Source organism: Haematobia irritans, chromosome 4 (assembly GCF_050003625.1).
Source record: "Haematobia irritans isolate KBUSLIRL chromosome 4, ASM5000362v1, whole genome shotgun sequence".
Lineage (NCBI taxonomy): Eukaryota > Metazoa > Arthropoda > Insecta > Diptera > Muscidae > Haematobia > Haematobia irritans.
The window spans coordinates 32,382,755-32,398,080 of record NC_134400.1 but is presented as its reverse complement, the minus strand read 5'-3'; the positions used below and the strand labels follow the sequence as shown (position 1 = coordinate 32,398,080).

Genomic DNA, 15,326 nt, shown 5'->3' with positions numbered 1-15,326 from the left:
TGTATCACCCGATTTTGAAAAATTCGCCCCTAATAACCTTATGTTTGACCATACAGGCCTCAATTCTTAACTGATCTTATTCAAATCTTGCACAAGGTAACCTTTTGTGGTATTAATCAAACCCGCAAAATATTATGCAAATTGGTTCAGATTTAGATATAGTTTCCATATATATGCATCGCTCGATTTTCCCAAATTTGGCCATAGTACTCTTATTTATTAACCAATGTTACTCAAATTTCAAATTTTGATGTACTAGCCGATCTTTAGAAAAAAAATTTGGAGAAAATTTTCTATGGAAATAAAATTTTGGATATTTTTCTATATTTTCTATAGAAATAAAATTAAGCAAAAAATTTTTATAGAAAAAAAAATTATGAGAAAATTTTTTTATAGAAATAAAATTTTGAGAAATTTTTCGATACAAATAACATTTTAAGAAAATATTCTAGAAAACTAAAACTTTGAGAAAATTTTCTATAAAAATAAAATATTGACAAATTTATCTTTAGAAATAAAAATTTGAGAACATTTTTACTACACTATACTGAAAACAAATTTGTCGTGACCAAATATTTCATGTCCTTAAAATACGTATGCGAAGTTTGCTTAGCGTAGAAGCTGCAGTTCTCCGATAGAAAGTTTTTTTGTTATACCTTGCACAATAGGATGGGGGGTATATTAACTTTGTCCTTCCGTTTGTAACACATCGAAATATTGCTCTAAGATCCCACAGAGTATATATATTCTGGGTCGTGGTGAAATTCTGAGTCGATCTAAGCATGTCCGTCCGTCCGTCTGTTGAAATCACGCTAACTTCCGAACGAAACAAGCTATCGACTTGAAACTAGCCACAAGTAGTTGTTATTGATGTAGGTCGAATGGTATTGTAAATGGGCCATATCGGTCCACTTTTACGTATAGCCCCCATATAAACGAACCCCCAAATTTTACTTGCGATTGCTCTAAGAGAAGCAAATTTCATCCGATCCGGCTGAAATTTGGTACATGGTGTTAGTATATGGTCTCTAACAACCACGCAAAAATTGGTCCACATCAGTCCATAATTACATATAGCCCCCATATAAACCGATCCCCCGATTTGGTTTGCGCAGCCTCTAAGAGAAGCAAATTTCATTCGATCCAGTTGAAATTTGGTACATGGTGTTAGTATATGGTTTCTAATAACCATGCAAACATTGGACCACATCGGTCTATAATTATATATAGCCCCCATGTAAACCGATCCCCCGATTTGGCTTGCGGAGCCTCTAAGAGAAGCAAATTTCATCCGATCCGGCTGAAATTTGGTACATGGTGTTAGTATATGGTCTCTAATGACTATGAAAAAATTGGTCCACATCGGTCCATAATTATATATAGCCCCCATATAAACCGATCACCAGATTTGACCTCAGGAGCCTCTTGGAAGACCAAAATTCATCTGATTCATTTGAAATTTGGAACGTGGTGTTAATATATGGCTTCAAACACCCATGCAAAAATTGGTCGAAATCGGTCAATAATTGTATATAGGCCCCATATAAATCGAACCCCAGATTTGACCTCCGGAGCCCCTTGGAAGAGCAAAATTCATCCGATTCGGTTGAAATTTGGTACGTGATGTTAGTATATGGTATCAAACAACCATGCAAGAATTGGTTAATATCAGTCCATAATTATATATAGCCCCCATATAAACCGATCCCCAGATTTGACCTCTGGCGCCTTTTTGGAGAAGCAAAATTCATCCGATCTGCTTGAAATTTGGTACGTGGTAGTAGTATATGATATTTAACAACCATGCCAAAAGTGGTCCAAATGAGCACGGAGGACGGTAAACGCAGTGGACTCCCGAAAGAGGTGGTTACCGACGAAAACATCAAAAAATCCACAAAATGATTTTGAATGACCGTAAAATGAAGCTGATCGAGATAGCAGAGGCCTTAAAGATATCGAAGGAACGTGTTGGTCATATCATTCATCAATGCATTATAAAAAAAATTTTATGATTTTTAATGCATTATAACGCTTGTCTGGAACGTTCGACATCAAATATTTTCAAAATTTCGCAATTTTTCTAGAAAGGATTTAGCATTTTTTTTTAACAAAATTTAAATAATTTGTACTATTTTATTAATTCTTAATCTCTTTTAAGCCTATTTGAAACAAAAAAAAATTAATTTTCCATTAAAAATCTTATGTAGCCTCCACCATGGATTGCATAGAAACTTGTACTAAAGACTGTCATCCACACCCTCAAAAAAGTCGCTCCTGTAACATATACCCCAAACACATTTTGCTTCAAGCATATATATTTTCAGGATTGGTCCAAACAAAATATTGTTTGTATTTTTCAAACATATTATGTTTCATATGGCATACACTGGTAGAAAAAATTTTAATGAAATTTTCTCTGTGTGGATATATTTTTAAGGCGCCAATTGGTTACTTCCATTATTTTACTTGCAGCATACCTCCTAGGTCTCTCTTTCTAAACACATATATGTTTATAGGCTATTTCTAAATTAATAATTGTTTGCATCATAGCATATTATATTTACAAACATTTTATGTCTCAAACATAATATGTTCTAACATATTAACATATATGACACAAACATATTATACAAGTTTATGAACATTATACGCTTGCACTGAAAAATATTGTGTTAAAAAAATTGAATTCCAAACATATAATTTTTACATCCAAACATATGAAAACAGTATTTTTCGTCCGTGCACAATCGAATTACTTGGGTTGAGGTAACACTTGCCGATGGCAAAGTATCTTAAAACTTCTTAACACCGTTTTCTGAATTGTAAGTTAGTCCATACGGGGAATATATTAAACAAAACAAGTATATACGGCCGTAAGTTCGGCCAGGCCGAATCTTATTTACCCTCCACCATGGATTGCGTAGAAACTTCTACGAAAGACTGTCATCCACAATCGAAATCTTGGGTTGTGGTATCTTAAAACTTCTTAACATCGTTTTCTAAATTGTGAGTTAGTCCATACGTGGTATATATTAGACAAAAAAGTTATGTATAGTTAAGTCTACAAATAATTACGAATCGATATGGACTTTTTGTACGGTACGTAGAGAGCCAGAATTGAAATATGGGGGTCGCTTATATGGGGGCTATATACAATTATGAACTTGATATGGACCAATTTTTGTGTGATTAGAAATCGATATATCTGAGGGATATATATATATATAACTATAGACCGATATGGACTAGTTAGACATGGTTGTTAACGACCATATACTAGTAAAGGGTGATTCTTTTGAGGTTAGGATTTTCATGCATTAGTATTTGACAGATCACGTGGGATTTCAGACATGGTGTCAAAGAGAAAGATGCTCAGTATGCTTTGACATTTCATCATGAATAGACTTACTAACGAGCCACAACGTCGAATTTTCAGTGAATGGGCCCTAGAAAAGTTGGCAGAAAATCCGCTTTTTTATCGACAAATTTTGTTCAGCGATGAGGCTCATTTCTGGTTGAATGGCTACGTAAATAAGCAAAATTGCCGCATTTGGAGTGAAGAGCAACCAGAAGCCGTTCAAGAACTGCCCATGCATCCCGAAAAATGCACTGTTTGGTGTGGTTTGTACGCTGGTGGAATCATTGGACCGTATTTTTTCAAAGATGCTGTTGGACGCAACGTTACGGTGAATGGCGATCGCTATCGTTCGATGCTAACAAACTTTTTGTTGCCAAAAATGGAAGAACTGAACTTGGTTGACATGTGGTTTCAACAAGATGGCGCTACATGCCACACAGCTCGCGATTCTATGGCCATTTTGAGGGAAAACTTCGGAGAACAATTCATCTCAAGAAATGGACCGGTAAGTTGGCCACCAAGATCATGCGATTTGACGCCTTTAGACTATTTTTTGTGGGGCTACGTCAAGTCTAAAGTCTACAGAAATAAGCCAGCAACTATTCCAGCTTTGGAAGACAACATTTCCGAAGAAATTCGGGCTATTCCGGCCGAAATGCTCGAAAAAGTTGCCCAAAATTGGACTTTCCGAATGGACCACCTAAGACGCAGCCGCGGTCAACATTTAAATGAAATTATCTTCAAAAAGTAAATGTCATGGACCAATCTAACGTTTCAAATAAAGAACCGATGAGATTTTGCAAATTTTATGCGTTTTTTTAAAAAAAAAGTTATCAAGCTCTTAACAAATCACCCTTTACAATGTACCAAATTTCAACTCACTCGGATGAAATTTGCTCCACCAAGAGGCTCCAAAACCAAATCTCGGGATCGGTTTATATGGAGCTATATATGATTATGGACTGATATGGACCACTTTTGGCATGGGAGTTTGAGGCCATATATTAACACCACGTACCAAATTTCAACTGAATCGGATGAATTTTGCTCCTCCAAGAGGCTCGACAAGCCAAATCGGGGGATCGGTTTATATGGGGGCTATATATAATTATAGACCGATGTGGACCAATTGTTGCATAGTTGTTATACCAACTCCATGTACAAAATTTCAGCCGGATCGGATGAAATATGATTATCTTAGAGGCTCCGCAAGCCAAATCTGGGGATAGGTTTATATGGGGGCTATATATAATTTAGGGACCGATTTTGACCAATTTTTGCATGGTTGTGAGAGACCATATACGAACACCATGTACCAAATTTCATCCGGATCGGATGTATTTTGCTCCTCCAAGAGGCTCCGCAAGCCAAATCTGAGCGTCGGTTTATATGGGGGCTATACGTAAAAGTGGACCGATATGGCCCATTTGCAATATCATCCGACCTACATTAATAACAACTACTTGTGCCACGTTTCAAGTCGATAGCTTGTTTCGTTCGGAAGTTAGCGTGATTTCAACAGACGGACGGAAATGCTTATATCGACTCAGAATTTCACCACGACCCAGAATATATATACTTTATGGGGTCTTAGGGCAGGCTCTACGAAATAACGCCCCAATGAAATAAAGTCCCAAAGAGAAAATGAAATAAGGCCCCAAAGTTTTATACAGATAACAAAAACAACATTTTTTGGGGTGTTATTTCTTTTTTTTGGGGCCTTATTTCATTTTCTCTTTGAGGCTTTATTTCATTGGGGCGTTATTTCGTAGAGCCCTTAGGGCAATATTTTGATGTGTTACAAACGGAATGACAAAGTTAATATACCCCCCATCCTATGGTGGAGGGTATAAACAAATTTTAATTATACCCTGCGCCACACTGTGGAACAGAGTATTATAAGTTAGTGCATATGTTTGTAACACCCAGAAGGAGACGAGATAGACACATGGTGTCTTTGGCAATAATGCTCAGGGTGGGTCCCTGAGTCGATATAACCATGTCCGTCCATCCGTCCGTCCGTCTGTCTGTGAACACATTTTTGTGATCAAAGTCTAGCTCGCAATTTAAGTCCAATCGCCTTCAAATTTGGCACATGTTCCTAATTTGGGTCAGAATAGAACCCTATTGATTTTGGAAGAAATCGGTTCAGATTTAGATATAGCTCCCATATCTTTCGCCCGATATGCACTAATATGGACCCAGCAGCCAGAGTTTTATACCGATTTGCTTGAAATTTTGTACAAACATAACACTTAGTCGTATAGTCAAGTGTGCAAAATTTGATTGAAATCGGTTCAGATTTAGATATAGCTCCCATATATATCTGTCGCCCGATATGGACTTATATGACTCCAGAAGCAAGATTTTTGGCCGAATTTGGTTGAAATTTTGCACTAGGAGTACAATTAGTAGTATAGTCAAGTGTGCAAAATTTGATTGAAATCGGTTCAGATTTAGATATAGCTCCCATATATATCTTTCGCCCGATATGGACTGATATGGTCCTAAAAGCCAGAGTTTTTTCCCAATTTGGTTGAAATTTTGCACAGGGAGTAGATTTAGCATTGTAGCTATGCGTGCCAAATTTGTTTGAAATCGATTCAGATTTAGATATAGCTCCCATATATATCTTTCGCCCGATATGGACTTATATGACCCCAGAAGCCAGATTTTTGGCCGCATTTGGTTGAAATTTTGCACTAGGAGTACAATTAGTAGTATAGTCAAGTGTGCAAAATTTGATTGAAATCGGTTCAGATTTAGATATAGCTCCCATATATATCTTTCGCCCGATATGGACTTATATGACCCCAGAAGCCAGATTTTTGGCCGCATTTGGTTGAAATTTTGCACTAGGAGTACAATTAGTAGTATAGTCAAGTGTGCAAAATTTGATTGAAATCGATTCAGATTTAGATATAGCTCCCATATATATCTTTCGCCCGATATGGACTAATATGGTCCTAGAAGCCAGAGTTTTGGCCCAATTTGTTTGAAATGTTGCACTAGGAGTACATTTAGTAGTGCAGATAAGTGTGAAAAATTTGATTGAAATCGGTTCAGATTTAGATATAGCTCCCATATATATCTTTCGCCCGATATGGACTAATATGGTTCTAATAGCCAGAGTTTTTGCCCAATTTGGTTGAAATTTTGCACAGGGAGTAGGCTTAGCATTGTAGCTATGCGTGCCAAATTTGATTGGAATCGGTTCAGATTTATATCTAGCTCCCATATATAGCTTTCACCCGATTTACACTCATATGACCACAGAGGCCAATTTTTTACTCCGATTTAGCTGAAATTTTGCACAGAGAGTAGAATTAGCATTGTAGCTATGCGTGCCTAATTTGGTTGAAATCGGTTCAGATTGAGATATAACTCCCATATATATGTTTTTCTGATTTCGACAAAAATGGTCAAAATACCATCATTTTTATACCCTTCACCACTACTGTGGTACAGGGTATAATAAGTTTGTGCATTTGTATGTAACGCCAAGAAGGAGTAATCATAGACCAACCTTTTAGTATACGGATCGGCTTAGAATTAAATTCTGAGTCGATTTAGCAATGACCGTCTGTCTGTCTGTCCGTCTGTCTGTCTGTCTGTCTGTCTGTCTGTCTGTTGATGTATTTTTGTGTGCAAAGTACAGCTCGCAGTTTTAGTCCGATTGTACTAAAATTTGGTATAGGGTCCTGTTTCGGCTCAAAGACGATCCCTATTGATTTTGGAAAAAATCGGTTCAGATTTAGATATAGCTGCCATATATATTTTTCACCGATCTGGTCATAATTGGCGTGTATATCAACCGATCTTCCTCAAATTCCGTACATCCGAATATTTTATGAGTCTCGAAAAACTTGCAAAATATCAGCAAAATTGGTTCAGATTTAGATATAGCTCCCATATATAGCTTTCGCCCGATTTACACTCATTTGCCCACAGAGGCCAATTTTTTGCTCCGATTTAGTTGAAATTTTGCATAGGGAGTAGAATTAGCGTTGTAACTATGCGTGCCAAATTTGCTTGAAATCGGTTCAGATTTGGATATATCTACCATATAAAGCTTTCGCCCGATTTACACTCATATGACCACAGAGGCCAATTTTTAACTCCGATTTAGTTGAAATTTTGCACAGGTAGTAGAATTAGCATTGTAGCTATGCGTGCCAAATTTGGTTGAAATCGGTTCAGATTTAGATATAGCTCCCATATATATGTTTTTCTGATTTCGACAAAAATGGTCAAAATACCAACATTTTCCTTGTAAAATCGCCACTGCTTAGTCGAAAAGTTGTAAAAATGACTCTAATTTTCCTAAACTTCTAATACATATATATCGAGCGATAAATCATAAATAAACTTTTTCGAAGTTTCCTTAAAATTGCTTCAGATTTAAATGTTTCCCATATTTTCTTACTAAAATTGTGTTCCACCCTAGTGCATTAGCCGACTTAAATTTTGAGTCTATAGATTTTGTAGAAGTCTATCAAATTCTTCCAGATCGAGTGATATTTAAATGTATGTATTTGGGACAAACCTTTATATATAGCCCCCAACACATTTGACGGATGTGATATGGTATCGAAAATTTAGATCTACAAAGTGGTGCAGGGTATAATATAGTCGGCCCCGCCCGACTTTAGACTTTCCTTACTGGTCTCTTTTAAAATCGTCTCTGCTTAGTCGAAAACTTGTAAATAGGACTGTAATTTTCCTTACCATCAAATACATATATATCGAAAACACGAATTTTTTCCCGACTACGGATGGGTCATACTATTTCAACGCATCAACATCTTATGAAAGTCAACGTGAACAACAACTGCCTTAAATGTGGAAATACCTTATCAGTATCTCATATTTTAAAAAACTGTTCTCATCTCACCCACCGACACACCACTATACTCGACAATAAAGGATTGGACATCCTAAAATCTACAACAGCAGATAATATAAATATAATTTTTAATTTCATATCTACCATCAAATTTCCAATCTAAAATTGTTTTCTAAAATTTTTAGCTGATAGCCTTAGTAGCTAATGCTAGATTTTCTCTCTATTATTCTTATATTTACTATAAGTTTAATAAATAAATAAATAAATATCGAGCGATAATCATAAAAAAACTTTTGCGAAGTTTCCTTAAAATTGCTTCAGATTTAAATGTTTCCCATATTTATACCCTGCGCCACACTGTGGAACTAATACCCTGTTAAGTTAGTGCATATGTTTGTAACACCCAGAAGGAGACGAGGTAGACATATGGTGCCTTTGGCAATAATGCTCAGGGTGGTTCCCTGAGTCGATATAACCATGTCCGTCTGTCCGTCCGTCCGTCCGTCTGTCTGTGAACACATTTTTGTGATCAAAGTCGAGTTCGCAATATAAGTCCAATATCAATAATTAAGAGCATACACAATAAATAGAAATAAAATGTTGGTATTGTTTGATTTTATTCTTATTTAGTGAAATCAATGTTTATTGCCTAATTTATAAACCAAGTGTATAGATTTTATAGAAGTCTAACAAATTTTGCCCAGATCGGAAAATGTGGATCTACAAGGTGGTGCAGGGTATAATATAGTCGGTCCCGCCCAACTTTAGACTTTCCTTACTTGTTTTTACTAACATTGTGTTCCACCCTAGTGCATTAGCCGACTTAAATTTTGAGTCTATAGATTTTATAGAAGTCTATCAAATTCTGTCCAGATCGAGTGATATTTAAATGTATGTATTTGGGACAAACCTTTATATATAGCCCCAAACACATTTGACGGATGTGATGTGGTATCGAAAATTTAGATCTACAAAGTGGTGCAGGGTATAATATAGTCGGCCCCGCCCGACTTTAGACTTTCCTTACTTGTTTTCCATTAAAAATTTTAAAAAAGTGAGTTATAAAAAAATTAACTCAAATGAACTTCTTGTGCTGTTAAAATAAAGAACATCTTTGGGAGGACATTTTTGGAAGTCCTTTTAAAGTTGTGCCTTTGGAAGAGCTTCCATTAGCTGTGTTATTAATGAATTGTAATAATAATAAACTAGTTTCCTGCAAATACATATATTGTGGTTATACTACATATTTAGACTCTCTCTCTCTTCCGAGAGGGCTAAAAATAAATTTAATATTGAAAAAAATAATAATTTTCCAACATGATAGCCAACATGAAATTGTCAAAATTGACTGTCAAACCACATTCTCGGAAAACAAGAAAATCCATTTTATTCAAGAATCTTAAAATTGTTTTTTTTTTGTTTTGTTGGCACAATTCTAAAAATATGGCTACTGCGGCCGCAAAAAAATCAATTTTCTCAAGTTGTTCTTTCATTTCAAATTTGAAAGGTGTAAATGAACTGTGAGTTTTGTTAACAGACCAATTTACATAGTAAACAATGTGAATATGTTGGTTGGTATCATTCATACGCAATTGACACCCCCTCCGTTTGAGTATTTATGCGCGTCTATAGGCTAAAACCGTTGCATAATTGTTGAATAGAATTTAAATATGACAACGACAACGACAACGGCGACGACGATGATGACGATGACTATAAATAAAAATGTCATTTCTATGTCAAAAACATGTTAACGGACATAATCGGATCAAGACATTGACATAATGTGGGATTGTAACGGCGAAATATTGAACCTTTTATTTGCATTTGTTGCCAGTTTTATTCTTTCGTGTTTTTTTTTTTTTTTTGGTGGGTTCTTTGAATTTTAAAATGAAATATAGCCCCATTCGAAATTCCATAGAGGTCCATGACAGTCTTACTATCTGTTATTGTTGTCAAATGCCATGCGTTTCATTCTATAGCCATAGTCCCAAAATGCATTAATGCTACACTCTATTGTTGAAAATGATCTAGATTCCAAATGTGCGTATTCTTAAGGGCAAGAAAATGCAAGTTTAGAATTGCTAAATTTTTTCATAATACCTACACTGAAAAAATATGATAGATTATGCTACCTAAATATGAGGACACACAAGGACATAGGGAGGAATAATTCTCGTATGCGATTTCCATAGGAAATTAAGATATAAGACGCAAACTGAATCATGTCACTTCGCCAGATCTATCCGAAAGACTATGGAAATTTGTCTTAGTCAGCAATGAAACATATGTCTTGTTAGTCTTTTGGAGATTGGAATCTGTTATTTTTCTTTTCACAGAAGCATATTTCATCCGATCCGGCTGAAATTTGGTACATCGTGTTGGTATATAGTCTCTAACAACCATGTAAAAAATTGGTCCACATCGGTCCATAATTATATATAGCCCCCATATAAACCGATCCCCAGATTTGGCTTGCAGAGTCTCTAACAGAAGCATATTTCATCCGATCCGTCTGAATATATATATATATATATATAATCTCTAACAACCATACAAAATTGGTACACATCGGTCAATAATTATATATAGCCCCCATATAAACCGATTCCCAGATTTGGCTTGCGGAGCCTCAAAGAGAAGCAAATTTCATCCGATCTTGCTGAAATTTGGTACATGGTGTTGGTATATGGTCTCTAACAACCATGCAAAAATTGGTCCATATCGGTCCATAATTATATATAGCCCCCATATAAACCGATCCCCAGATTTGTCCTCCGGAGCCTTTTGGAGGAACAAAACTCATACGATCCGGTTGAAATTTGGTACATCGTTTTGGTATATAGTCTCTAACAACCATGCAAAAATTGGTCCACATCGGTCCATAATTATATATAGTCTCCATATAAACCGATTCCCAGATTTGTCTTGCGGAGCCTCAAAGAGAAGCAAATTTCATCCGATGTTGCTGAAATTTGGTACATGGTGTTGGTCTCTAACAACCATGCAAAAATTGGTCCACATCGGTCTATAATTATATATAGCCCCCATATAAACCGATCCCCAGATTTGGCTTGAGGAGCCTCAAAGAGAAGCACATTTCATCTGATCCGGCTGAAATTTGGTACATGGTGTTGGTATATGGTCTTTAAAAACCATGCTAAAATTGGTCCATATCGGTCCATACTTATATATAGCCCCCATATAAACCGTTCTCCAGATTTGACCTCCGGAGCTTCGTGGAGGAGCAAAATTCATCTAATCCGGTTGAAATTTGGTACGTGGTGCTAGTATATGGTCTCTAACAACCATGCAAGAATTGGTCCATATTGGTCCATAATTATAAATAGCCCCCATATAAACCGATTCCCAGATTTGTCCTCCGGAGCCTCTTGGAGGAGCAAAATTCATCCGATCCGGTTCAAATGCGGAACGTGGTGTTAGTATGTTGCCTCTAACAAACACGATATGGACACGAATTGGTCCATATCGGTCCATAATTATATATAGCCCCAATATAAACCGTTCTCCAGATTTGATCTCCGGAGTCTTTTGGAGAAGCAAAATTCATCCGATCCGGTTGAAATTTGCAACGTGGTGTTAGTATGTGGCCGCTAATAAACATCCCAAATTTGGTCCATATCGGTCTATAGTTATATATAGCCGATCCCCAATAACACAAAAATTGGTCCATATCGGTTCATAATCATGGTTGCCACTCGAGCCAAAAATAATCTACCAAAATTTTATTTCTATAGAAAATTTTGTCAAAATTTTATTTCTATAGAAAATTTTGTCAAAATTTTATTTCTATAGAAAATTTTTTCAAAATATTATTCCTATAGAAAATTTTGTCAAACTTTATTTCTGTAGAAAATTGTGTCAAAATTTTATTTCGATAGAAGTTTTTGTTAAAATTTTATTTCTATAGAAAATTTTGACAAAATTTTATTTCTATAGAAAATTTTGTCAAAATGTTATTTCTATAGAAAATTTTGTCAAAATTTTATTTCTATAGAAAATTTTGTCAAAATTTTATTTCTATAGAAAATTTTGTCAAAATTTTATTTCTATAGAAAATTTTGTGAAAATTTTATTTCTATAGATACGTTTAACAAAATTTTATTTCTATAAAAAATTTTGTCAAACTTAATTATAGACGTATTTAATATATACTACGTATGGACTACCTTGCAATTTAGAAGGCGGTGTTAGGAAGTTTTAAGATACCTTGCCATTGGCAAGTGTTACCGCATCCCAAGTAATTCTTTTGTGGATGACAGTCTTTAGTACAAATTTCTATGCAATCCATGAGGGTACATATGGTCCATATCGGTCTATAGTTATATATAGCCGATCCCCAATAACACAAAAATTGGTCCATATCGGTTCATAATCATGGTTGCCACTCGAGCCAAAAATAATCTACCAAAATTTTATTTTTATAGAAAATTTTGTCAAGATTTTATTTCTATAGAAAATTTTTTCAAAATGTTATTCCTATAGAAAATTTTGTCAAACTTTATTTCTGTAGAAAATTGTGTCAAAATTTTATTTCGATAGAAGTTTTTGTTAAAATTTTATTTCTATAGAAAATTTTGACAAAATTTTATTTCTATAGAAAATTTTGTCAAAATTTTACTTCTATAGAAAATTTTGTCAAAATTTTATTTCTATAGAAAATTTTGTCAAAATTTATTTTCTATAGAAAATTTTGTCAAAATTTTATTTCTATAGAAAATTTTGTCAAAATTTTATTTCTATAGAAACTTTTATCAAAATTTTATTTCTATAAAAAATTTTGTCAAACTTAATTATAGACGTATTTAATCGGCCTATTTTAGTTTAATATATACTACGAATGGACTACCTTGCAATTTAGAAGACGGTGTTAGGAAGTTTTAAGATACCTTGCCATTGGCAAGTGTTACCGCATCCCAAGTAATTCTTTTGTGGATGACAGTCTTTAGTACAAATTTCTATGCAATCCATGGTGGAGGGTACATAATATTTGGCCTGGCCAAACTTACGGTCATATATATGTTACTTGTTTTAATTTCATTGTTCAAATGCAATAAATGTCGGATATAACATTACGTTTAAATTTGTATGAATTGGCATGAACCTTTGGCATGAACTCTGACTCTCAAACGGCCGACAAAGCCATCACACGATACACGAAATTGGCTCTTCGCTATTATGGCACATCTTCCGCGTAGGCCGTCTTCAGATCATCGACACTTTGCTATTTGTAGTGCCAACCTCATTCTCTAAAATGACCAAAGCGCAAAAGTGCAACGGATTGAGAACTGAAGATTTTGGTGGTCATTGTAGGGTAGCAAAAATGCAATTAACCTCATTTTTTAAGCCATTCTTGGTTGACGCGAACTGAGTCTGCTCAAGGCTTCAATACTAACTTTTGGGGAATTTTCTCGATAATTTTCGGCATTTATTTTGAACCCCACTATATATGGCCGGGGAGCGACCATTGGTGGTCAGCTGACCTCTTTGTGATGTAAACCCGATGATTTGTATACTCCTCAGTTTAGTATATCCATAGTCTTAGAATTAAACTGGGTCGATTTGGCGATGGTGTCCGTGCGTCTGTCTGCAGGTTCTTGTATTTTTGTGTGCAAAGTACAGCTCGCAGTTTATGTCCGATCGTCCTCAAATTTGTCATAGGTTCTTACTTGCAATTTATCAGGTAACTTGGTTTAGATATAGCTCTCGTATATATCTTTCGCCCGATGTGAATTTATAAAGTCAGTTCAGATGAAGATATATATCGCCCGATATGGATTTAAATGGTTTCACATTGATTTGCTTAAAACTTTCCATACTGAGTACAATTGGTTGACAATACGTACAACCAAATGCCAAATTTTGCCCATATTGTGGTCACTGTAATAGTCGACTTTCCACAGAATCGGTTAAGATTCAGATGAGGCTCCGACTTGTGTAGATGTCGCCCGATTTCGTCCAATATTGTCCCAACACCCACAATGGCGAGATCTAACCCATATCCTTGTACAATCGCCACTACTAAGTAGTAAGCATTGTAAAAATGCCAATCTATGGCATAGGGTATATAAGATTCCACTTTCTGTCGTTCTTACGTATTTTGATTTTAATGAATAAAAAAACTCCCATATCATCAAATCAAATCTTTAATCACCCATACCAAATATTTTTCCATTTACTTAAAAATCTCTGGAAATTGCCATTATTAAATTAGTTTAGTCTTTTCTAATTTTTATTGTAAACGATGAGATTATCACGCCACCCCCTCCTCCTACTTCAATTAGCATATTTTGATATCAATTCATTTCACTAGTAATTAATTAATAGCATTAATTATTATGGACATGAAAACATGTGCTACTTACAAATTGTGGTGCGTATTCCATCATTCCATCCTTGTGATTATCGTCATCGTCGGCGACGTGTATCGGTTGCGATTGCACGATTTTGTTGGCTGACATAGCAACGGTGATGGTGATTAGCAAAAGCCAATTTAACCACTTGCGTGGTATCTGTAAATAAATGAGGGAAAATATGAAAATCCACTGAAAATGCTTTTTAAAGACAAATTGTAAAATGTCCAACTAATAGAGGAGCGAAGGTGATAAGCTAAATACATTTTTATCGACTAATGAATATCAACGCTAATTGTCACCTTGGGGCCGATGATAAAGAAAATTGCAAAATTGATAGGCATTTTTGGGTCTCAAAAGTTTTACCATTAAATATGGAGTGAGAAAACAATATTTCGAAATGTTGCTAAATAAACACTGCGAGCAATTACAATTTGAACTCGTTTATGTAGCTTTAAGGAGGTCTACTTTAAATTCAGCAAAAGTATATAAGACAAAAATGTACTTAAATGTCCTTTTCTCGATATACTCGTACAGGATGGCTGACAAAATTTTATACAGCGATAAAATTTTAACCAAATTTTTTATAGAAATAAAATTTTGACAACATTTTCTATAGAAATATAATTTTGGCAAAATTTTCTATATAAATAAAATGTTAAGAAAATTTTCTATAGAAATAAAATTTTGACAAAATTTTATATAGAAATAAAATTTTGACAAAATTTTCTACTGAAATAAAATTTTG

The 15,326-nt window shown here is 34.9% G+C and overlaps 1 protein-coding gene across 1 annotated transcript in view; it reads right to left on the bottom strand.

Annotated features, from left to right (window-relative positions):
* Window positions 1-15,326, bottom strand: part of Cpr76Bc (Cuticular protein 76Bc) — a 76,895-nt gene that overhangs the window by 32,326 nt on the left and 29,243 nt on the right. The window contains exon 2 of the mRNA XM_075307810.1: window positions 14,591-14,737. Within this exon, the coding sequence (XP_075163925.1) occupies window positions 14,591-14,737 (147 nt within the window). The remainder of the gene's footprint in view (window positions 1-14,590; window positions 14,738-15,326) is intronic.